This window comes from Rhinolophus hipposideros (genome assembly GCF_964194185.1).
Source record: "Rhinolophus hipposideros genome assembly, chromosome: 17".
NCBI classification, from domain to species: Eukaryota; Metazoa; Chordata; class Mammalia; order Chiroptera; family Rhinolophidae; genus Rhinolophus; species Rhinolophus hipposideros.
The window spans coordinates 20,916,886-20,940,938 of NC_138063.1; the positions used below are offsets into that span (position 1 = coordinate 20,916,886).

Genomic DNA, 24,053 nt, shown 5'->3' on the forward strand with positions numbered 1-24,053 from the left:
GGAATTTCATGGTTTCCCATTTCCCATTTAGATCTATGATCCATTTTGAGTTAATTTTTGTGAAGGGTGTGAGATCTGTGTCGAGATTGATTTACACGTGGGTGCCCATTTGCTCCAGCTCCATTGTTGAAAAGACTATCTTTTTTTCCTTGTATTGTCTTTGCTGCTTTGCCAAGGACCAGTTGACTATGTTTATGTGGGTCTATTTCTGGGCTCTCCATTCTGTCCCATTTATCTATTCGTTCTTTCACCAGTACCACTGTGTTGATTAGCGTCAGGTAGTGTCAGTTCTCCAACTTTGTCTTTTTCCTTCAATACTAAATTGGCTATTTAGGGTCTTTTGCCTCTCCATGTAAATTTTATGGATTTTGAAAAAACAGCTTATTTGAGATAAAATTCCCATATCATGCAATTTATCTATTTAAAGTACATAATTCAGTGGTTTTTAATATAGTCACAGAGTTTGCAACCATCACCACTAATTCTAGAATATTTTCATCACCCCAAAAAGATACCCTTTAACAGTCACTCCCCAATCTCCCCTCCTTCAGCCCCCGACAACAAATTAATCTACTTTCTGTCTCTATAGCTATATCTATTCTGGAAATTTCATATAAATGGAATAATGTAATATGTGGTCTTTTGTGACTGGCTTCTTTCACTTTGCATGTTTTCAGGGTTCATCCATGTTATAACATGTATCAAAACTTCATTCCTTTTTATGGCTGGATAATATTCCACTGTATAAATATATCACATTTTGTTTATCCGTTCATCAGTTGATGGACATTTGCTTCCACATTTGGCCATTTTGAATAATGCTGCTATGAATATTCATGTACATGCTGATGTGTGGACATATGTTTTCATTTCCTTTGGGTGTATACCTAGGAGTAGAATTGCTGTATCACATGGTAACTCTGCGTTTACCCTTTTGAGGAACTGCCAGACTGCTTTCCAAAGGGGCCGCACTATTTTACATTCCTACTGGCAATGTATGAGGGCTCCAATCTCTCCGCATCCTTGCTAACGTTTGTTCTTAGCTGATGTGTTGATTCTAGTTATCCTAAATAGGTGTGAAGTGGTACCTCATTGTGGTTTTGCTATGCATTTCTCTGGAAGGTAATGATATTGAGCATCTTTTCATGTGCTTATTGACCATTTGTATATCTTCTTTGGAGAAATGTCTATTCAAATCCTTTGGCCATGTGTTAAAATATGGATTGTCTTTTAATTTTGAGATCTAAGAGGTCTTTATATATTCTAGACATAATTCCCTTATCAGATATGATTTGCAAATTTTTCTCACATTCCCTGGATTATCTTTTCACTTTCTTGATGCTATCCATTGAGCAAAAAGATTTTAAATTTTGATGAAGTCCAATTTATTTTTTCTTTTGTCACTTGTGCTTTTGGTGTCATATGATTTGGATTTTAAAATGAATTTCATTGTGAACTTTTGGTAACTTTGTGTCATGCTAACTTGACTAAATTTTAAATTGGTCAAGGACAGAATTCATGTGCCATTCATTGTTGTATCTGCTCCAATGTCTGGACTTGTTGACTTGATTTGGATCTGACTTTTGCTTGGGGTCAGAACGCAAACACTCATCTCACAAAGCTTCTCAGACACCAGCTGCCTTTTCAGACACTTTAGACTCTGCACACTCACATTTTGAGCCCCAGGGCTGAGTCACAGGTGCCAGCATGAAACACCCATCACCCCCTTGGCATCAGAGAGGGTTAAATGATATTGCATTGGAGGAGACCCCTTTCTTCTCTCTCTCGCTCTGTACTATCCATCTCTCTATAAAAATATCCAGGGGGAATATCTTCTATTTTGCCTTATGGGCAACAGCTGCTGTTTTTGCCAGGCTGTCATCTATTTAGTTGTTACTTTTTCGACTTTATTTTTAAACAGTATAACATGGAGTACAGCAACACTGAGCGTGGGACAGATGGAGAGCAAATCCAAATACCAGACTTCCAGAGCCACCCTAATATAAGTGACTGGCTGAGATAGGGAGATAAAACCAGATTGTCAGATTGCTCAAAGCAAACAAATATCAATAAGTCACCATCGACGTGGGGAAACGGGGAGCAAACAGGGACGTGGCATACCTAAGCCGTCGTTCTGCCACCAGGAGTCTGGGAAGTGGGTGGATGAACCCAAGTTGCCAGGGGCTGCCAGAGCAGGCTGAGATGAAAAGAAGTTCCGACAAAGCCCTCCTGGGGCAGGCGACAAGTTCCACATTTAGTGGGTGGTGACATTAGGGAGCCTGCAGGAGTGAAATGGAACTAAATCTCTCTTATCTACTTAAGGCTCCAGGCTCAGTGCCAGCTAAGATGTCTCCCCCCACTCCTTTCTCTCCTGAGGAATAAATAGAAGTTAGAGAGAAAAAGTGAGTTTGCAGATTAGGGTTTTTTAAGCAGGAAGAAAAGAAAACGGATTTTATTCATTTCCTCTAGAGTGGCCAGCACTCGATTCAAACGGGTCCGAGATAGAATCCCTGTGGTCTCTGGTGGCCACGCATCTGTGTCTCCCCTGTATCCCCTACCCCACCCCTTCACCCCCTCCGCAGTGGCACATGCACTTGATGACCCCTCTCCGAGAGCCACTCTTGTTTACTTGTCTTTTCAAAGTGGACTAGGTGCTGGTGAAAAGTGCTGTTTTTTTATCTTCGGGACTGACCCACTCTGTGTTAACCTCTTTACTAGGACTTTGCTCTTTCCCGGGCACACAGAAGGCCACCCAAGGACAGGCTCAACCCTCAGTTCTACCCTGACTGGTCCTGCCTTATTCTTTCCTGCCCTTCCCACTCCCCACCTCTACTTTACTGTTTGGTAAAGTGCCCAAACCTTAAATGTACACCTTGAAGAATTTTTACATGGGTAAGCATTCTTGCCATCAAACCCTGGTCATGTTCTAGAACATTTCAAACTCTCCACAGACGGCCTCCCTTTGGCCTCCTTCCGGTCAGTACTCGGTCAGGAGTAACCGAGTAAGCACTACCCTGATGGCGGTCATCGTACAATAGCTTTGCTGTTTTAAATTCACATAAATGGAATCGTGCCATATTCACTCTTTTGCATTTCACTTGGCATTATATCTGCGAGCTTTATCCATGTGGTCAAATATGCCAGAAATTTATTCTTTTTCATTGCTTCTGGTGTGACTATACACCACAATTTATTTACTCATTCTATTGTTGGTGACATTGGGGTCGCTTCTAGTTTTGAGACTATTTTGAAAGAAGCCTCTATGAACATTCTTACTGATGTCTTTTGGTGCACATACGAGTAAGGACAATTTTTGTCAGGTATAAACCTAAGAGGAATTGCTGGGTTACACGGTATGTGCATAGTTAGCTTGGGTAGTTATTGCCAAACACTTTTTTGAAGTAGTTGTATAGCCTTACATCCCTCCAGTAACTTAAGAGTTGAATTGCTCCCTATCCTCACCAACACTTGGTACCTTATTTAGCCATTCTGGTTGGTGTAGTGAAATGTCACTGTGATCTTATTTTTGCATTAGCATGATTTTATATGCTTATTGGCCATTTTGATATCCTCTTTTGTAAAGTGCCTGTTCAAGTATTTTTCCTTTTTTTTTTTTTTTAGTTGGTCTGACTTTTTCTTATTTGAGGGCTTCCCCTGTATATTCTGGGTATCAGTTTCCTGTAGCAGACCGTCTCTCTCTGGCTTGCCCCTTTACTCTCTTAATGGTGTCTTTTGTTTACCAGATATTCTTAATTTTAATATAGTCTAATTTACCAATCTTTCTATTTTGGGTTAGTGCTTTTCCTGTTTTGTTTAAGGAACTTTTAGCCTAACCAAGGTCATGAAGATTTATTCTCCTATGTTCTCTTTTAGCAGCTTTATTGGTTTACCTTTAATTTTTAGGTCTATGATCCATCTCAAATTAATTTTTGTTTAATGTGAGGTAGAGATCGAGGTTTATTTCTTTTCAATACAGATATCCAGTTGACTCAGAGTCATTTATTGTAAATATCATTCTTTCCTCACTGAATTGCATTGGAGCTCTGGTCATCACTGACCACATACAAATGTGCCTGTTTCTGGACTCTATTCATTGGCCTGCTATCTATCCTTGCACTCATACCACTCTATATTATTACTGAAAATATAGAGCAGTCATTCTGATATCTGGTAGTGAAATTTCTCCAGCTTTGTTCTTCAATATTGCCTTGGCTATTCTAGGTCTTTTGCATTTCCACATAAATTTAAAATCACTTTTCACACATACACATATACAAACACATGTGGACACATCAGCTGGGATGATGATGGGCTGGTATTGAACCTATCGATTGGAGAAAACAGACATTTTAACACGATTGAGTCTTTCAATCTGCGGACATAGTACCTCCATTTATTAAGTCTTTGCTCTCTCTCAGCATTGCTTGGTACTTCTCGCTGTGGAGGTTGTGCCCATATTTCATTGCATTTATTTCTTAAGTATTTAAATTTTTGGATGCTATTATAAGTGCTATTTAAAAATTGTTTACCTTCCATTTGTTTGTTACTAGTCTATAGAAATTTGATTTTTGTTACTAGTTTGTTACTAGTCTATAGTCTATAGAAAATTGATTTTTGTTTATTTACCTTGTACCCAGCAACCTTGCTAAATTCATTTATTATTTTTAATTCATCTTAACCAAATGGTAAAGTAACTGAGGGGGACACCCACTAACCCCATTGTATAGAATTCTACACCTCAATACTCACCCGCTGTCCTGAAAATCTTCCCACAGGAGAAGGGGAAAGCGGGATGTCCCGAGTGCCCTGGGGCCCTGCTCATTGGTCCCTAGGCAGCTATAAATCCTTTCACGTTTGCTTTCCACCCCACACTCAAGCTGGGCTGCTTTTTTTATTGTTTACAGTCCCTTGCTACCATTCAAATGAGTACTTACCTCTTTGCTTAGTGGCTAAGACAAGTCAGGCAAAGGCCAAAGGAAAATTACCAGTGTTCCCGAAGGAGATAAAATGTATACACCTCCTCTCTCCCCTCTGAAGGGTCTCATTTGGTTTTCGTTGGGTGCCTCTGGCATGGGCTGGGCTGTGTTGGCAAGGAAACGTGGCACTGACACTGAAAAGTGGATGTGTGGAGGTTATTTGTGACCTTGGAATACATGACACAACCACTCGCCAAATACTTGCCAAGGTCCTACTCTGGGCAACCCCTTGCTTGGTCCTTCGGGATGGAGCAGTGCGTGCAACGTGGTCCTTATCTTCCAGGATTGTGCTGTAGATCAGGAGGCAAGGGACAAGCTACACGCGGAGGAGGGGTCCCTAAGCCAGACTCAGGACACCTGAGCTCCAGTTCCAACCCTAGCATCAAAGGACTCAAACCTTTCCAACATGTGCCTTCCCACTCTGCATAGCCCTTGCCTCCTGGTGAAATTACAAGGGGGAATTAGTTGTTCTCTGCAGTGCCATCCAATTATGAGGTTGTACTTTAGAAGCAGTGCAGAAGGGAACATTCATGATCAGTGGCAGTGAGCAGTGGAGGTAGCAAGAGTGGTATTATTTAGCTGGAAAGAGCAATGAGTGTGGGTTGGGGCTTGGGAAGGTTCATGGGGGTCTTGAGTGGGTCTTGAATGAGAGTTAAGTGGGCCTGGGAAGAGTCAAGTGGATGCAGAAGAGGGGACCTGTGCACTACTATAACTACTGTCTTTTCGGGGACCCTCTCTGCACTGAAGACGGTAACCTGATGGAGTGGCCTGGCTATAAACCAGAGATGGAAAGGATGCAAACGAGAGTGGGCACCTTGGAAAGAATGGGTGAGGACCACGAGGGGAGGGTCCCTACCTACCAGATGTGCGAGGGAGGCCTCACACTGTGGTTGACAGGTCAGGACCCCTGGTTCAGGCTCAGAGACCCAGGGCAATGGCTGAGCAGGGCCAACAGCTGTCACTGAAAAATCACCAGAGAAATCCTGGGTGAAGGAGACTCTCCTCCTTTCAACCCTGTACCGCAGAGACCACTCGAGGGATGGTCCTTCCTTCATTAACTTCCATGGAGCTCCTCTCTTGTGGCTGGATGCTGGGGATATAACGATGAGCAAGACAGAACTGCAGCCTTTGGGAATGACTTACAAGATGGTGCAATGGGTGTGGTGGTGGAGCTAAGCCCAGGAGCACAGGAATACCCAGCCAGATAGTGGGGACTAGAGTGGCCATGGGTGGGGGTGAGCAATGGGTGGGGGTGGGCAGCTGGGGCCTAGTGGCAGGGCTGAGGTGGGAAATAAGGCCAGGAGCTCAGGTGGGGAGATGGTGGGGAGCTCAGTCTGGAGGTTCCTGCGGAGGTGGAGAAGGCAACCCCGTGCCCGAGCCCTGCCCCCTGCCCAGGGCCATAGGTGCCAGGTGCCCGTGGGTACCTTTTGACTCCTGGGGCGGGCTGTGGGTGAGAGGGTATCCAGCGAGTCATGTTCTGCCTCTGCTCAGGACGTGCCAATGTCAACAGCGTGGTCAGTATCTGAGCTGCTTCCCTTCCGTGTCCTCCCACAGGCTGTATGTGGCAGGGCAGGGCGGGGCAGGAGGGTGGGAAAGCAGTGACAAAGGGCTAGGGCACACACACACCCTGGCCGCTGGCTGGCAGCTGAGAACCAGGGCGGGCCTGGAAGTGGTGGGGGCCCTCGCTTTATTAGCGTCACCTCCCAGCCCCTCAGCCCACTGCCACCCAAGACCCTGCCCAGCAGGCTCGTCTTGCGTGCCTCAACTCCCTCCTCTCCAGCCTGGCGGCGCTCTCCTTCTTTGCTCACCCCCTACCCCACCCCAACTGTCTCTATTGATTTGCTTTCTCTCACCTGAAAGATTCCAATTTGTCCCTGTCTGTCTCTCTCAATCCCACCCACCCCTTGAGCTCCAGTCCTTCTCGGCCTCCCCAGGCCTCAGCAGCCCCCATTCTCACTGCACAGGTGAATCTCCCAGATCCCAGCCTTCCCAGTTGGCTTCAGGGTGCCTTTGTGCATGTGTCCCTTACCCGCAAGCGTCTGCAAGGCTGGAAGGCAGAGTGTCCCCTGTCCTGCCTCCTCCCCAGCCCCAGGCCTGATATACAAAGGGGCCAAGAGCAAGTGGTCCAGCCTGGTGGTATCACCCAGGTGTGACTTCCAACTAGGAGAGCCCCTGGACAAGCCACTCCCCTCCGGGGTGGGGAGGCCATCAAGTCACAAAGGAAGCAGGTGAGCTGGAGGCTGGGGGAGCTGCATGCAGCCACCAAGGGTAGAGCAAGAATTAATACAGGGAGTCCAGGTGACAGCTGGCTGTGCCTCAGATTTATGCAGCAACCTGGGCTTTTTTCAGGGAAATATGGAACAAAGGCTGCCAGGAATCTCGGTATCAGAACGGGATGCGGGCCTAGGATTAGAAAAAGTTGCCTTTGATTTATGCAGCGGCGTGATGGGGCCTCAGGTGTTTGGTGTTTGATTTTTGTGCCTTTTTGTATGTCTAGAACATTTCATAACAAATTTTAAAAGAAAGCGGTGCCTGGGCCAAGACAAAGAAGGTGGCTCTGGAAAAGATAGAGGGAAGAGGCGGGAGGAAAGACAGGACAGCTGGAGGGCGGAAGCGGAAGGAGGAAACTGCCCAGAAATGCCAAGGCAGGACTCGCGGGGCTCAGCCAGGAGCTTGGCAGCATGTGGACAGGGAGTGAGCCAGGGGGCATGCCATCGTAGGAATGGATGGCAGAGGAGATTCGAGCAAGTGTGTTAGGGCACAGAAGCGTCCCGTTCTGTGGCCTGCCAGTCCCCTGGATTGTTTGTCCCAGGCTCGGGATGGTATACCCAGGCGCTTAGGCATGCCTGTTGTAAGAGAGTGGAAAGTTCCTTTATTGTCCTCGTTTAAAAAAAAAATTTAGGTAGATGAATCTCTTTTCCAGAATCAGAGTTTCTGAAGACTAGGGGGAATTATTCCCTTTCCCAAAGTGAAGCACTTAAAAAGCAATGCCGTTAATGGGCTGAACGCGATAAGGTGTTCGGCTGTTTGGAGCCCATCTGTGTAGAGAGTGGAGTTCACCTGCGCAGGTGCGGTGACTGCGTTCAGCTCGAGGCATGTTCTATGTCTGCACCTGGCTGGGGCTCAGAGAGGGCAGCTGGGTGGGGGGGGCAGCTCCCAGGAACTTCCGCTTCCTGGGGCCATGGTGAGCCTCTGGCACTGGCCCCTCCTCCGGTTTGTGGCTTTTCAAGAGGGTGGGAGGGGTCTGGGCTGAATGTTGACTGCCCCACAGGGAGCCCACCCACATTTTGCCCACCTCCCAGGCTACTTGGGTCACAGGGCTGATATTTAGATGGTTATCGGCTAGAGCCTGAGCCAGGATGGGGGCAGATGGCTGATGGCAGCTCTGGGCTGTGCTTCGGTGGGGGCACAGTGTGCCCGTTTCTTCTCCAAGGTGTTGCTGGTAAAAAGGATCCATTTCCTGCTCAAGGGCACCTTTCTGCTGGAAGACTCTCCCCTAATGACTCAGCGGATTTCAATTTTTATGAGAAAACAGCAATAACAGGCCAGCAACCAGCCTCTGGGTTTAGATTTTACACCTGGTGCCGATAGTTATGAGGTGTGTCATTGCTGCCTGCTGTTGGTTGGTGTGCTGGTACATCGATGAGCAGTCTGTCTCCTTGGGCAACCCCTGGACTTGCCATCCTCCTCTTGCCCAGGTACAGCCTGTGCTATGAACACCAGCTACCCGGGGCCATTCGCTGTGACTAAATATGGAGCGTGGGTCACAAAATATGTCTGGGTGGGGTTTTCTGACACGTGAACCTGAAAGGGGTCACAAAAGAGACCAGATGGGAGGTGTGGGTGATATTATGTAGCCTGTACCTGTGAAAGGGTTCTTTGCTGGTTCTTCATGCCTGGTCCCTTCAGTAGGGTGGGTTGGAAAACCCATACGTCTGGCGTTGCGTGCTGTGGATGAGGCATCCCAGTTATTGTACTCAACTGGAGTGGAGTGGAGTGGGGAAGCTCCTCAAAGGGGAGTGGGAGCTGAGGGTTGTTACGAAGAGTGTGTAGCACTTGCTAGAAGCTCCTAGCGCTGCCATCAGAGGCAGTGCGAGCACTGTAGAGGAGCCTGTGGACCCCGAAATGGGCAGTGTGCTAGGGACTGGCTTCCCAGGCAGGGTGGGCAGTGTGTTCGGGTGTGTCCTGAGCAGAGGAGGGCACCCTGTGGGGCAGAGGTGTGTGAGGCAGGATGCAGTCTGGCTCATGGGACCGGAAACTGCACCAAGAGCAGCCCAAAGCTCAAGGAGGGACTTTCTGGGGAAACATGGTGACCTGGCCACATCCATGGAACTCTGCCCCCTTCCTAGTCATCCCCTCACCCGTGGCATTAAAAACATTGACAAAGCCCAACTCTGCAAGGACAAAGAGAACGGGAGAAGAGGGGATAGCAGGTGAGAGATGTCAGCAAAACTGCGGAGGCTTGAAAGTCTATGGATGGACAGTTACTCATTTAGCAAAGGAAAACTGAGGTCGCTTGCTTTGAAGATGGAGGAAAGGAGCCACGAGCCAAGGAATGTGGGTGTCCTCTAAAAGCTGGAAAAAGTGAGGAAATGAGTTCTCTTCTCCCTTAGAGCCTTCAAAAGGAATGCGACCCTGCCAACACCCTGATTTTAGCCCAGTGACAGAGACCCATTTCAGAATTCTGACCTCCAGAATTAGAAGATAACACATTTGTATTGTTTTAAGCCACTTAGTTGGCAATTTGTTACAGCAGCAGTGGGAACTGGTGCAGCATGGGATCCAGGAAATAAGGGGTCGAATGTAAGAAGTCCCAGGTGACAGCTGTGCAGAGGGCTCAGGTCCAAATGGAGTTGGAGGATGGGGACCTCTAGATAGGATGACTGCTGGAAAAAACCCAAAGGAACTGACAGATTCCAAATGCACTGAACTGTTTTGGGAGGGATTTTGCAGCTCTGGCAGTCAGTTTGCATGTCAGTAAGTGTTAGGTGCACATAAAACCATTTTTCACACTAGAGAAAACAAATTATGCCAAAAAGGAGCTATCGTGTGCTTCATCCATGAGCAGTAGGTACGCAGTCACCACGCTGTGACCACTGACAAGTGATTTAACCAAAAATGGTGCTGTCACTCTATTGGGAAGACACAGAAGACAGAAATGTGGGTGTAGAGGAGGTGGGGTTGGGGGCATAAGAGAGAAAACCTCATCTTCCATTATGGGGCACTAATAGATAATAGCTAAAAGTGGAAAGTAGGGGCCGGCCAGGTGGCTCAGGTGGTTAGAGCTCCATGCTCCTAACTCCTAACTGCTCCTAACCAGTTCGATCCCGTATGGGCCAGTGGGCTCTCAACCACAAGGTTTTTGGTCCTGCAAGGGATGGTGGGCCTTGCCCCCCGCAACTAAGATTGAACGTGGTACCTTGAGCTGAGCTGCCGCTGAGCTCCCGGATGGCTCAGTTGGTTGGAGCGCGTCCTCTCAACCACAAGGTTGCTGGTTCAACTCCTCGACTCCCGCAAGGGATGGTGGGCTGTGCCCCCTGCAACTAGAAAATGGCAACTGGACCTGGAGCTGCGCCCTCCACAACTAAGACTGAAAGGACAACAACTTGACTTGGAAAAAAGTCCTGGAAGTACACCCTGTTCCCCAATAAAGTCCTGTCCCCTTCCCCAATAAAATCTAAAGTATAGAAATAGTAATATATAGCCTGTGCTATAAACTGAATTGTATCCCCTCAAAATTCATAGGTGGAGTCCCTAACCTCCAGGGTGACTGTGTTTGGAGTAAGGAAGTAGTTAAGATTTAAGTGAGGCCATAAGGGTGGGGCCCTGATCCGATAGGATTAGCATCCTTATGACAAGAGACACTGCAGAGCTCATTCTCTCTTCACTGTGTGAGGAAACAGCGAGAAGGTGGTTGTCTGCAATGCAGGAAACAGGCTCTCAGCAGAAACCAAATTAACTGGCACCGTGACTTTGGACTTCCAGCCTCCAGGACTATGAGAAATAAATTCGTGTTGTTTAAGCCACCCAGTCTATGGTATTTCATTATGGCAGCCCTGGCTAACTAAGGCAGCGTGGCATTTAGAAACATGGCAATAAAGAACAAAAGAAATAGCTAAAATAATTGAGTGTTTATCTCTGGGAATTGGGACTCTGTGGGGAGGGCTGGAGCAGGGACTGCTATTTTTCATTGTTGGGCTTTTATTACTTTTGATTTTTCAAGCCATGTATATGTATTAGGTTGCTTTTTAAAAAGTTAATCAATTAAAAAACTCTAGAGGGAATGTATTGGTTTAGGTAAATGAAAAGTTCAGAAGCAAGGTGATCTTCAGGAGTAGTTTGATGAAGTCTCCAGCGCCATTTTTCTGTAGCTCAGTGCTCCCCTCTGAATTCTTATAGTAACAAGGTGGCTGCAGCAGCTCCAGGCCTTACCTGTGCCCTCCACAGCTCCAGGGATGGAGCTTCTCTCCCAGAGGTCCCAAGCAAACATCTCCTTGCATCTTCTGTGATAGAATTTGTTCCAGTCACCATGGCCAGGAAGCTGAGCTGAGCTAACCAGCTTAAACCAAACACGACCAATTCCTGAAACACGTTGGCTATGGGGAGCAGGTAGTAATTAGGGAGGAAAGTGGGGTTCTCCTACTAAGAGGAAGGGGGAAATGGTGGGTGGCTCAAAATAGCAAATGTCCACTACAAATGTGTTCCTTTGGGGAGTATTTTCCTTCTCCTCCTTGTGAGTTGTCGTTGCCTGCTAATATTTATGATTGATTGGTTGGTTGGTTGGTTGGATGGCATTTAAGTTAAATGTTAACTTATGCTCTGTGTGACCCCTGAGATAGAGAAGACTGTATATAGAGAAAATGACTTTGATGAGGGAGATTGAAAGAGGGAGGACATCCCATGCCATATAAAGGGTTTGGGGATACGAAGGAGAAAGTAGAGTCTCATCTTCTTGCAGAAGTGGGCACAGCTGAGGCTCAGTTAAACAGGACCAAAAAGTTTAGCCTCGGAAAATGGTGTGATTGAGGGACGACTCCTAGACATTCCCCTGACTCCACATCTCTCCCAGCCAACTTACTCCAGATGCCTGACGAGACGAGATGTCCTTAGAAACTTCTCTGTGGAAGAATTTCCATTGCCTCTGGGAAGGTGGTACATTTGGCTATCGCCCTTCACGAAAGCTGTGGCCGTTCGTTTGCCAAATTCTTCCAAGACAGCTGCAATGGGGGAAGCCTTGGGTGTGGGCGGGGAAGAGGGCAAAAAGTATCCGGAGGGGTGGGGCCCACTCAGAAGAGGGTGGAGGTGAGAGGAAGGAGAGCCAAGTGAGGACCAAGGTGGGGGCAGGGCAGCATCAAGTCCTCAGTCCCTGGAGAATGAACCTTCACCTGGGTCCTGAGAAGGGGCGCATTAGGCAATCTCTATACCACAGTTAACCATCTTGCCAAACTCACCAGCTCTCTCCATTCCGTCTGACGGATGCACGCAGCTGGAGAAACATGTGGGGCAAGGAGGTAGCTGTCCAAAACATCCACCACGGCTGCTCCCACCAGCTGAGCTGAGTGCTTTCCTAAAGACAGCTGGCTTCGTTCCCAAATCTGTTTATGCCAGTGGAACTTGCTATTGTAATTATGCAATTTAATTAAGTAGTATACAAACCAATTAAACACCATTGCAAAAAAAAAAACAGGGAAAAAAAGTTGTTCCTATAAAAATTAAGTTGAAGCTTAGGAAAAACCCAAAAATGACCAGTCATTTTTAAAAAATGCTGTTGAGTTGGATGTAGGTGAAACAGCTATGAAAAAAGTTAGGGTGATGTCAAAAAAGCAGAGGAGACTTTTGCACTCAGATTATTTTACAAGTATATTTAATTTCTCATTTCACTTAAAAACAGCTGTAATTGGAAATGGTACGCAGTGTCGTATGAGTGAGATTTATGCGAGAAAAACAATAGCAACAATTCCACCCAGGACATGCAAGTTAAAGGAAAGGTCTTGGCTTTATATCCAAAGTCTGGTGAATGAATGTACAAGTGTACATTAGATTTTAAAATGTTTCACTTAGCTGACCAATCATCCCAGCTAAGATGATTTCTATAATATCATGTTTGCATAGACTTTAGCTCCTGGAAACTCGCTCCCACCCCTGTGACTCAGAGGCTGGTATGCTGGGCGAGAGTACATTTTTGGGCCACAGATGCTTCATTGGCTGGGTTCCCCAGAGCTGGCAGAATTGGGAGTAGCTGAGGGGAAGCAGGAAGAAAGTTGGGGATATCTTCAGCCTTGCCAGTCCCTCTGCTCCCTCCCAGATGTTTTCCCAGGGGCCTAAAGCTGCTATCCAGCCTCCACACTCTGTCCTCCCCCCAGACCATTGCAGTGGGGACGGATGATTCCACAACTGCCTAAGGTTTAAGCCCGGAGGTGGCATTTGGGGTTATCTGCCCTCATAGTCACGTCTTCTGTTCCTCTCTGCACACACCCTCTGTTCCACTAGACCTGAGAAGTCACTGCCCTGATTGTGCTGGACTCACTCCTGCCTCTGCAACTTTGCTCAGTCTCCCCTTTTTAGACTGCCCTTTGCCCCTACTTCCACATGCTCCCCATCCTTTAAGCTTCCGCTTACTGTCTGCTGCCTCCAGGAAGCCTTTTCTGGTTACCCCCTGAGCTTACTGCATGTACCACTTAGTCTTGCACTTAGTCTTGAGGGCCGTGTTATCTTTCTAAGATATGGGGAGAGTTTAGGTGATGAGTGGAGGTTTTCACCCAGGTTCATTGGCCAAATCACGCTTCCCCCAGTTATGGAAATGGAGTTCTTCTCAGGCTCTTTTCTGGATTTTATTTCAGACACCCCTATCCAACAATCACCATCCTACACAATTGTACAAATCCCACCATTGCTCTTGCAAAGACCTAGAAATTCAGGAGTATTTGCCCTGATGGTGACGTAGAAGCTGATGTGAGAGAACCAGTGAGCTCCCCAAGGGCTAAGGAGACTTTCTAGAGCCCTGGGTCCCTAGTACTACAGGGGGGATTGCAGGAGTCCATTCACCTGGGTTCTTTCCAGCAACTTGAAATCAGAGACACCCTGTAAGCAAGGCATGGGGGTATCGGGGGAGAGGGGACGGACAGGAGATGAATGACACAGAATGGTACCTGCCTTCCAGAGCTGATGAGCTAATGGGAGAGATGGCCACACACACGAGGAACTCAGACACATGACAGACAAAAAGCTGAGAGCAGTGGGGTATCCTGCAGACTTCTTGCAGGAGGCGGGTTTTGGGGTGGGGAACCCTGGGGGCGAGTAGAGCCAGACACTGAGTTCTTATATTTCACGCGGATGCATGTAGTGCTGCCACTGGGCCGTTGCTTGCCGTGAAGGCCTCTCTCAGGACCGTTTCTGACACCTCCTCCTGGAAGGGCAAGCTGGGTGGTAGAAGCAGGCCTCTCTTTCCCAAGTCATGCCATGGGAGTTCCAGAAAAGAGCCCTAACTGGGTTTTCCCAAGCCCCAAAGGTTGAATGACACTGCAGGGGTGACACATCCTGCTTGGCCTGGAACAGCCTCTTTATGCGTGCTGTCCCTGGATAACTATTAATAGTGTCCCCTTTCACTCTCAGCGGAGTCCCAGTTGGGACAATGAAATGTATGGCGTCCTTACCAAGGCTCCAGGTTGGGAGGGAGTGGTCCTGTGCCAGGAGGATAAGGGGCAGGAGCTGGAGGGCACGCCCTCTGAGACAGCCTTCTCCCGGGGGCTCCCCTTCTGCTGTCGGGGTCGCCTGTCCCTTTGCAGATAGACACCCATGACACCGTCCGCACTGCCTCTGTTACTTGTCATTGTGTCACTGTCAGATTAGTTGTCACGGTAATGCAGAGTAAAAAGTGGAGTTCAAAAATAAAAGGTAAAATTAATCCCTTTCCCAGGGGATCAACTTTTCCTTCTACCTGAGAGGGGGCCGGAAATGACTCGACTATGAGAGAAAAAAGGGCTGGCGTTAAGGGTTCCTGTCACAGTGGACACCCTGGGGACACAGAGTGTTCTGGAAAGCAGGTGTGATAGAAGGAGGAATGTGAGTGATAGGACTTGGGGCACCAGGAACGAAGGCCAGGGGCGAAACCCCCAGCGGCAGGAGAAGGTGCCTGAGGTCACTAAGGCAAATCAGGCTTGCCTCTCCATCGTGCTCTCTGGAGCTCCGAAGGCCACCGTGCCCTGCCTGGTATCAGCCCCTACAAGGACTGGCAGGCCTTGAGCCCACTGGTTTCCCCTCCCAGCACTTGCCCACAGCTTCGAAATCCCAGCCCCACTCAGCAAGAGAACCAGGCGGGCAGGGTTGGGGGTCCCACCGAGGCAAATGCCACAGCAGCCCCTTTTCCCACACCATCAGCCAATGAAATCAGGCACAGAGGACCACCTTGTTAGACCTGTGAGACACCCCACCTCCCCTCACCTGCTGGGGTGCTGTCTCCCTGGGCCCAGCAGACGTGAAGACTCCCTCTAGTTTTCTTTCTTTTCCTTCTGTTATAGAAAGAACGTTCCTCTTTTTTCCCAATGGGGAACTGTTAGTCAATATTATAATACAACGCTGAATATTCTTTGTCATTCCCTTGTGCCCACCTGTACTCTGACTGAGAATTAACCATCCCCGCTCCACCAGCCAGAATGCAGGGGGAGGACCCTTCAGCGGCCACCCTCCCCTTCCTAAGCCCTAGCAGTCCGTGGGGCAGGCCGCTGGGGGCCAGGGGTCTGAGCGGCCATCTCCCTCTCAGCTGCTTTAGGCCAATACCGGCTGTTAGTTCTCGCTCAGATTTGCCCAGCCCCAGGAACACTTCACTGAGGCTAGAAACAACCAAATGTGCCTGACTGAGCAGCCGGGTCTAGGCTGGGCAGCCTGACCAGGGAGATCAGGCTTTTGTTCCTTGAATAGGCTCTCTTCCCCTCCCCCTCTCCCAGGCGCAGGCCCCAACTGTTGGCTTTGGCTCCTGGCTCAGACCTCCCTCCTTCTCAGGGCTATTTTAAGATTCTAGGCCAAGTTCACAGAAATTGGGAATTCTAAGGGGCCATCACCCCTAAAGCAATGACTGAAGGAGGATTCGGTTGCCTTAGAAGACTGTTCCCAGGGACACACAGGCTCACACACTTCCCTCCCTTCACCCCCTCTCTGAATCAGATCAGACCAAACTGGCTTGGTACCAGGCTGGGCTAGGTGGGATGGGCCAGACCCCAGTTCACTCTCTACAAACACTTCCTGGGTTTCCCTGAGGCGCCTCCCTGTCCGACTCCTGGACCCAGGGCCTTTATTCTGCTTCTGCCTCCCTGCCAGCCCCACAGGCTGCTTGGCAATGATTCCACACTTGCCACCTTGTTTCAGGGCACGCTGGCCCCTCAGCCCTTCCCAGCCTGAGCTGGGGCTTGTCTCTCGTACTGGGCGGGAGCTCAGGGCTGAGCACACTAGCATGTGCCGGGTATGCCCCCTCTGAGTGGCCCCATGACCAAATACAAGGTCTCTCCAGGTGTGTCACTTGCACCTGACTTCTGCTCTTCATTCTGTTTAGCAAGTACTTTGCTGAGGGCTTCGGGAGGCTTACAATCAGGTCCTTTCCTTTTAGGGAGATGGCAGGACGCGCACCAGTAGTCACTTATTTAATTCAGTGTTTGTTGAGCACCTACTGTATTTGGATTGGGGGTGGAGGGAACAGGAACAGGCTGGGCAGAGTCTGGCGTGCAGGCGGGGCGGCTGAGTCTCTTTCTGACCTCTCCTCGGCCAGGGAGGGCTGGTGAGCCTGGCACCAGGCATGTGCTCAAAGAAGACAAATTAAGTCTGAGTCATTGCCCAGTCGCTAGAGCCGTCCTGGTTGCTGAGATGCACAGTCCTGTTTGTGTCACCAGCTGGGGGTCCTGCTGCCTCCCCCACTTGGCTTTCCCACACCGTCGCTAACATTTTGGCTGGGCATGGCGGTACTTCCAACCGGGGGGATCGTGCTGGTGTCTGGCCCCCCATCCAAGTCCCCAGCATGGGACCTGGACTTCCAGTCCTGCTCAGTGATGGCCTGTGTACTGATTGGCCTGACTGTTGTATTTTGTGGTGAGTAACTTTTTTTAGAATTAATAGACTTTTTATTTTTTTTTAGAGCAGGTTTAGGTTTATAGAAAAAAATGAGCATTAAGTACCGAGAGTTCTTATATACCCCCTTGCCTCCCTCCTCCCCTCAAGTTTCCCCTGTTTACTAATATCTGGTAATGGTGTGGCGGTGGTACACGAGTTACAATGGAAGAACTAATATTGACGAATCACAGTCACCGAGAGTCCATCAGGTACATTAGGGTTCACTCTTGGTGTGGCACAGTCTGCGTGCTTGGACAAGTGTGAAATGACATGTACCCCCCGTTAAAGTACCATAAAGAGTAGTTTCACGGCCCTAAAACTCCCCTGTGCTGTACCTGTTCATTTGTCCTGTCTTCCCCCTGGGAACCACTGATCTTTTACTGTCTCCATCCTCTTGCTTCTTCCAGAATGTCAGATAGTTGGAAGCAGGCAGTATGTAGCCTTTTCAGATTGGCTTCTTTCACTTGTAATATACATTCAAGTTCCCTGCATGTCTTTTCAAGATTGATAGCTCGTTGCAGATTAGTGCTGAATCATATTCCGTCGTCTGGATATGCCACTGCTGACTGACCCATTCACCTACGGAAGGACACCTTGGTTGTTTCCAATGTTTGGCAATCGTGACTAAAGCTGCTAGAAACAGCCATGTGCAGGTTTCTGTGGGGACACAAGTTTCCAACTCCTCTGGGCAAATACCTAAGAGGACAATTGCCGGATCCTGTGGTAAGAGTATGTTTCGCTTTGTTAGGAACTGCCAAGCTGTTTTCCAAAGCGGCTGTACCATTTCGCATTCCCAGGGTGTTGATTTTACTATCAGAGAAAAAGCTCATTTCAACCCACCCAACACGGCTTCCGAAGGATTCTCCTTGTTACCACCGACCCTGGGCTGACCAGCCTGAGCCCATCCCCTGCACCCCCCCACACCACCCCACCGCACCCCACCCCCAGCCTCTTCCTGTCAGTTGCTGGGCGGCCCCTGGACCCGCAGCACTTCCCACAGGAGTACAGTCAGCGCTCGTTCTGTGTCAGTCCCATGAGAGATGCTGGGGACTTAGCTGTGATCACAGCATCCAGGGTCTCAGCTCAGGGCGCTGACCTGCCAGGGAAACGCCGGTCCCGGTGACCTTACCTGAAAACACACAGAATGGCAGGCCTTGTGACAAATGTTTCCCTCCATCTTCTCGTTTAATCCTCACTTCCACCCTGTAAGGTACAAGGTAGGGGCCATCATTCTGCCCGTTTTGCTGGTGAAGATTTGAAGCAGAGAGAGGTTAAGTCTCTACCTAAGGACTCACAGTGTGTCCACGGCAGGGCCAGCCTGGCTCTAACTCAAAAGGCACTGTGGCCTCCTGAGAGCGGGGCCCTGCAGCAGCTCCCTGTCCCCTGAGGGCACTTCTCGTGGCCTTTGCTCCTCCCTGTGAGGCTCCCCGGGGATGGGGACAGAGCCAGTCACTGCAGTAACATGGGGGGATAGGGGTGCGCATCAAAGACCCGGCTCCCAGCCCCGCATGTTTGCTGAGGGGCTGCTGTGGGGGCTCCGAGGAAGCAGGACACAGCCTGAACCTGCCCCCCCACCAATGTGAGGTGCTTGTGTGCAGATCCCGGGACGCAGGTTCTGGTTCTGGACTTGTCCTGGGCGGGACTTTGGACGATGCGTTTGCCCGGTCTGTAAAGTGAGGGATCTAGAGGGTTCCTCTAAGCAGACATTTTATTTTTCAAACAGCCAAGAGACTCTGAGAACAATGCCAATGTTGCGTCACAGGCTGATTGTAAGCACCGCAACAATTCCTAGAAGAGAAAGGTTAGGCAGAGTTTTTAAAAAAAAAAGGAAAAAGAAAAAAGAAAAGATTTTATGAATTTGCATCAGATCTCAAGGCAGCCTGTCCACAAAGGCTGGGGATGAGCGGATGGTCTTTATCCAAAGGCCACAGGGGCCAAGGCCACGACGTGGTTTGAGCAGAGCCGGTACTTGCCAGCTGGTTGACTCTGAGAAAGTCACTCAGCTTCTCTGTGCTTCTGTCCGCTTGACTCTCCACCCTCCCGGAGAGAATTTGTGGGCAGGGACCACACCTTTTCGTGTCTGCCTCCCCAGAAAGGAGCCAGACCCTGGGATACAGCAGGGACTCCGTCGGTGAGGGGAATCTGTCCCCCCCCCCCACAAGTATGTGGGAAAGTACAGATGGTCCCTGACTGAGGATGGTCTGACTTAGGATTTTTTGACTTGACAATGGAGTGAGAGCGATATGCATTCAGGAGAAAATGTCGTTCACGTTTTGAATTGCGATCATTTCCCGGGCTAGCGATCTACGGTCTGTCATTCCTCGTGACGCTGGGCCGTGGCCGGGAGCTGCAGCGAGGGTGAGCCGCCCACACTCTGCAGTGCAGTATGAAGTGCATTCGTGACTTAACGATACTTTCGACTCACAATAGGGTTATCGGGTCGTAATCCTACCCTTAAGTCCTTTTGAAGTCATAAAGCATCCCACAAATATTAGTTAATGTTAACTAATAGTAATGCTAATGTTAACATTGCTATTAGGTTGTTAGTCATAGTTTTGATTCACACCTAGACTTCTTATTGCTACTGAAAGCCAGGAGTGACCCGCAGGTGGGGGCACGGTTGTCCCTGGGCTCACATTTGCAGACAGATGTGGGCCTCCCACTGCCCAGTGTGTCCTCTATACTTTGGGCAGAGAGAAGAGGGGATGAGGACAGAGAAAGGGAGGGAATATCAGACTGCGTCATCCTGTTCAGGGCCAGCCCTCTCTCCCCGTGGCAGCAGGCTGGAGCCCAAGCCCTCCTCTCCTTAAAGGCTGCTTCCTTCTCACCGCGGGGAGGACCACGGGCATCTGCCCGCAGAGGTCTAGCCCTTGAGAACACTGGCTGGTCACAGAGCCAAAGGCTGGGGCGACAGGGCCTAGATGATGCCCTTTTGCCCATGTCCAGCCATTCCTGGGATTCAAGAACACAACTTATTAGTCTGGAGTGTTCCTTAATGATCTAATGAGAGTAAGGCAGCCAGATTGTCGGGTTGGAGAGCCCCCAGGTCAGGGTCTGGAGAGGCACCTGAAATACTTAAGGCTCTTTTCTTGGCTGAGGGGGCGAGAACTCTTACCTTACCTCCCCAAAAGTGAGGTAGGGCCCAACACCTGGTAGGATGGGTGGGGCTAGGGGAGTGGCTGTTAGCTGGGAAAGTCGCTAAGTTCACATTTTCACCTCAAATTGTAATTTTATTTTTGTTTAAGTTGGAAGGGACCTTAGCAACCACTCCCTCCTTTTGCGGAGAAGACTAAGGCTTCCAGAGGCGAAGAGGCTTATCCAAAGCTTGCGTTGGGCTCCTCCTGTCTCCTAAGCCTGGATTAACCCCCACCTCCTGCCTTTTTATTTTTATTTTTTACTTGTAACACTATTTTTTAAGGTTTCAAGCACATTCCAAGAAAAAAAATCAGGACACTGAAAAAAATGATCCACACTATTTATTCACTCTCACTCGGAGAAGCTGTTAGCTCTAATGACCTTTCCAAATTAATAAAATCTGTAAATGCTCAATTCTTTATCGCACACATTGAGTTACACCTCTAAATGACTGGAGGGAAATGCACGTTCGCCTAGAATATTTAGCTGCAAGACTACGCAGCCAGCAGATGCACTGTGTCCCTGGGTCAGGGAAGCTGTGGTCAGATTCCCTGAGAAAGGAGGCAGGACTCATCCACCCTCCCAGAGCCTTGACAAGCAACCCACCGTGTGCTCAGCCTTGAGTCAGGACCTGTGACAGCCAAAAACTTTAGTGACAGTTCCTGTTCAGGGGTCCTGCCAGGGATTTCTTGGGAGAGGTGACATTTTCAGACAGGAACATAGGATAGATAGTACCTAAGCAAGTGCTTCGTTGCAGGCTACGCCATTCAGAGGTGGCAGAAGTGGGGGGTTTCTGGAAGGTTTGGTAAAGGAGATGGGACTGATGGAGGTCCACGAGAAAGAGGATTAGGTCAGGAAAGGGCTGTCTAGGCAGGGAGCCCGGGGTGAGCAGAGGGTATGGAAGAGAGTGTCATTGGAGCCCTCGTGCTTGAGGGAGGAGGCAGGCAGGGGACATGGTGAAAGGGACAGTTGGAGTGGAAGGAGGCCACCGTCCAGAGGGCGAGGGTGGAGGTGGGCATCAGAGAATCCTGTATCTCCATTCTCGGACACGTCCTTCAGACTGGAATGCACACACTCCACGCTTACAAGCCACGGCTGTCCATGGCCCTGACTCACACGGTCCAGTTTGTCCTCGATCCCTGGTGACAGTCTCCCCAGCTGAGACTGTGAATGGCACAGGCCACTTTCAAGATGAAATTGGACAAAAGTCTTATGGAGAAACGCTGTGTTGTGCTATTACCGCAAGGCCCTTTTAAAAAACTGTGGTAAAATATACATAACATAAAATGTATCGTGTTAACTATTTGAAAGTGTACAGTAAGTGGCATTAAGGACGGTCACATTGCTGCCCCGTCTTCACCACCATCCGTCCGTCTCTAGAATGTTTCCATCTTCCCAGACTGAAACTCTGTACCGTTAAACGCAAACTCCCCATTCTCCACTCCCACCAGCTCTTGCTAATCTCTATTCTACTTTCTTTCTCTCTCTGTGTGGCTACTTAGGAACCTTCTATAAGTGGAATCGTACAATGTTTGTCTTCTTGTGAATGACAGGCTTATTTCACTTAGCCTTCGAGATTCATCCAGGGTGTAGCACGTGTCAGAATTTCTTTCCTTTTTAAGGCTAAATACGGTTTCATTCTATGCATATACCACATTCAGTTTATCCATTCGTCCCTCAGTGGACACTTGGGTTGCTTCCATCTCTTGCTTATTGTCAATAATGCTATGAACATGGGCGTGTAAGTCCCTTGCGGGAGGATTTTGAGCCTTTAAAAAAAGAAAAATGCTTCAGGCTTTCAAATGATCAGGTCCGATCGGCTGGTCCTCACTGTTATCACTGCACGAGAAGCAGATTGCCAGCTGGCCATTTCCCACGTGTTAAGGCTCTTATGCTGTGAGCAGAGCTCTTCATTACCCTCTGCCAGGGACACAGATTGAGGGCTGGACTCTGGCGCGCGGGGCTTTTGCCCACAGCACACTAAGCTGCTTCCGTCCACATGCTAGCCAGTGTCCAGGCCTCTTTCCCTTCACCTCTTATTCTGAGACACATCATTGCTGTTGAATTTGTCCCTCGCTAAGGTAGCAAGTGCTTTGTGCTCTTGCTGACGGAGTTCTGTCTCCCACCTTCTAAAACATATTTAACCATGCTTGTAAAAGCCAAGGGAAATCACTCCCGCACTACTTTCCCTCCTTGTCCTCCCTCATCCACCTCCCCCCCCCCCACAAAAAGAAGAACTAAAGGACATTCTGTGTTGAAGTATCACTACCTCTGGGCATTAATTGCCTCCATGGATCCCTAACTCACTTAAAACACATTAAAGTGGTGACACACTCAGGCAGAAAGGCAGGCACATTCACAGTTCAGGTTGGTATTGTCATTAACTCAAGTCTTGGGTGTCACCTCCCTCCCGCACTGAACGCCCTGCCTGCCCCGCAGTCAACCTCCGCGATGCATTCTCTGGCCTTTGTTGGTGTGTGTCAGCTCTTGAACATTATTTAAATGTAGTTTGGGGCCCATGCATGCAATTACCATTGTGTTATTATTCAGAACCAGATTGTTAAGATTCAGGCAGCTGTACAAGGAGATGCCCTGTGCTGTGAGGTCCAATTTAGGAGGGCCTTCCGAGCTGGCGGGCAGGGTTGCTAGGCAACCCCATGCTACAGAAGAGGAGGCCTCACTCCAGAGTGGGAAGAAGCCCAGCGCCTTCAGGGAATTGGAGGCAGTGGTCAATCTGAGACTGGCATGGCTACGGGAAGGGGGAGGGAGGCGGCGTGGACCGAGCCTGCGTCTGGGAGGGGTGGGATCCTGGGGGAGCCGGGGGCGCCCACCCAACTAGCACACAGTGTTCCTGGGAGGGGAGCGTGCTTCTGGGCGTGAGAATGCAGAGAAGGTGCAGAAGCCCGAGGTCGGCCAGGAAACTACGGAAGGATGCCCAGAGCAGAGGCTAATATGCTTCTCCGTCCCTGTCTTCTCTTTGCAGGAAATGAGCAGGTTTGCAGAGACACTGTTCGCCTGAAATTTAAGACGAAGGCGTCGTTGCTTGTGAGTATGAATTTTGCTTCTTTAGATCTATGGTTTGACCGTATTCCTGGGGAGTGGGCATGTTTCCCTGTTTGGGGAAGGGAGCATGACCTGGATGGAAGTGGCTTTCGGTTCTTCTGAAAGGTGTCTCTGGCTGGGTGGGGCTGGACCCAGGACTGCAAAGCTTGGAGTTGAAGGCTCATGGTTTGAACCCCAGCTCTGTCTTCTGAGTGGAGAGTGAGCCCACTGGCTCACAAAAGCGATTCCTCCCTTGCGGTTGATTGGCGTGCCCGGGAGCAAGATTCCTCTAGGGATAAGGAAACTGTGCGTTTTCTTCACTCTGGAGCCACAAACAGTTGGTACAAGTCTAAGTTTGCTGCTAGGTTGGCCCTGTTTAGAACAGTAAATCCTCATCTAGGCCATCATTACCAATGGGTTAAGCTGAGCACAATCGTATGACCTAATCCATTCCCTAACCTGAGAGGATTATGAATCACAGAGTAGCTGGCAGTATTGGGAGGGCCTGAGAAGCACAAGAGAAGCAGCAGGCCGAGGCTCTGTTATGGGTGAGTTTCACGTCGGTATGGGAAGAGAGAAGACATCTGCACATGAGACCGTTCAAGAACATTGTGATTGGGCAGACGGTCCTGCTCTGCCCTCAAGGCACAGGGAGAAGCGCTGGTTCAGGGAGCAGCAGGGAGGGAAGACTTCCTGGGGAAAGAGAGACGTGTACTGGGCTGGTGGAGGAGGAAGGAACAGGCAGAGGTGCCAGGAGGGGAGTACCTCATGGCCTGCGTGGAGGGTGTCACAGGCGTGGGTCTG

At 49.2% G+C, this 24,053-nt stretch overlaps 1 protein-coding gene across 4 annotated transcripts in view; it reads left to right on the forward strand.

The window, feature by feature from the left end:
• ZBTB7C (zinc finger and BTB domain containing 7C) overlaps positions 1-24,053 on the forward strand; it is a 332,059-nt gene that overhangs the window by 166,229 nt on the left and 141,777 nt on the right. For 2 of the 4 annotated variants that reach the window (XM_081078438.1, XM_081078439.1), the window contains exon 3: positions 23,191-23,252. In XM_081078438.1, the coding sequence (XP_080934564.1) occupies positions 23,191-23,252 (62 nt within the window). Of the gene's footprint in view, positions 1-23,091; positions 23,253-24,053 lie in introns of those variants that run through there. The other 2 variants (XM_081078437.1, XM_081078440.1) reach the window with 2 other exon arrangements.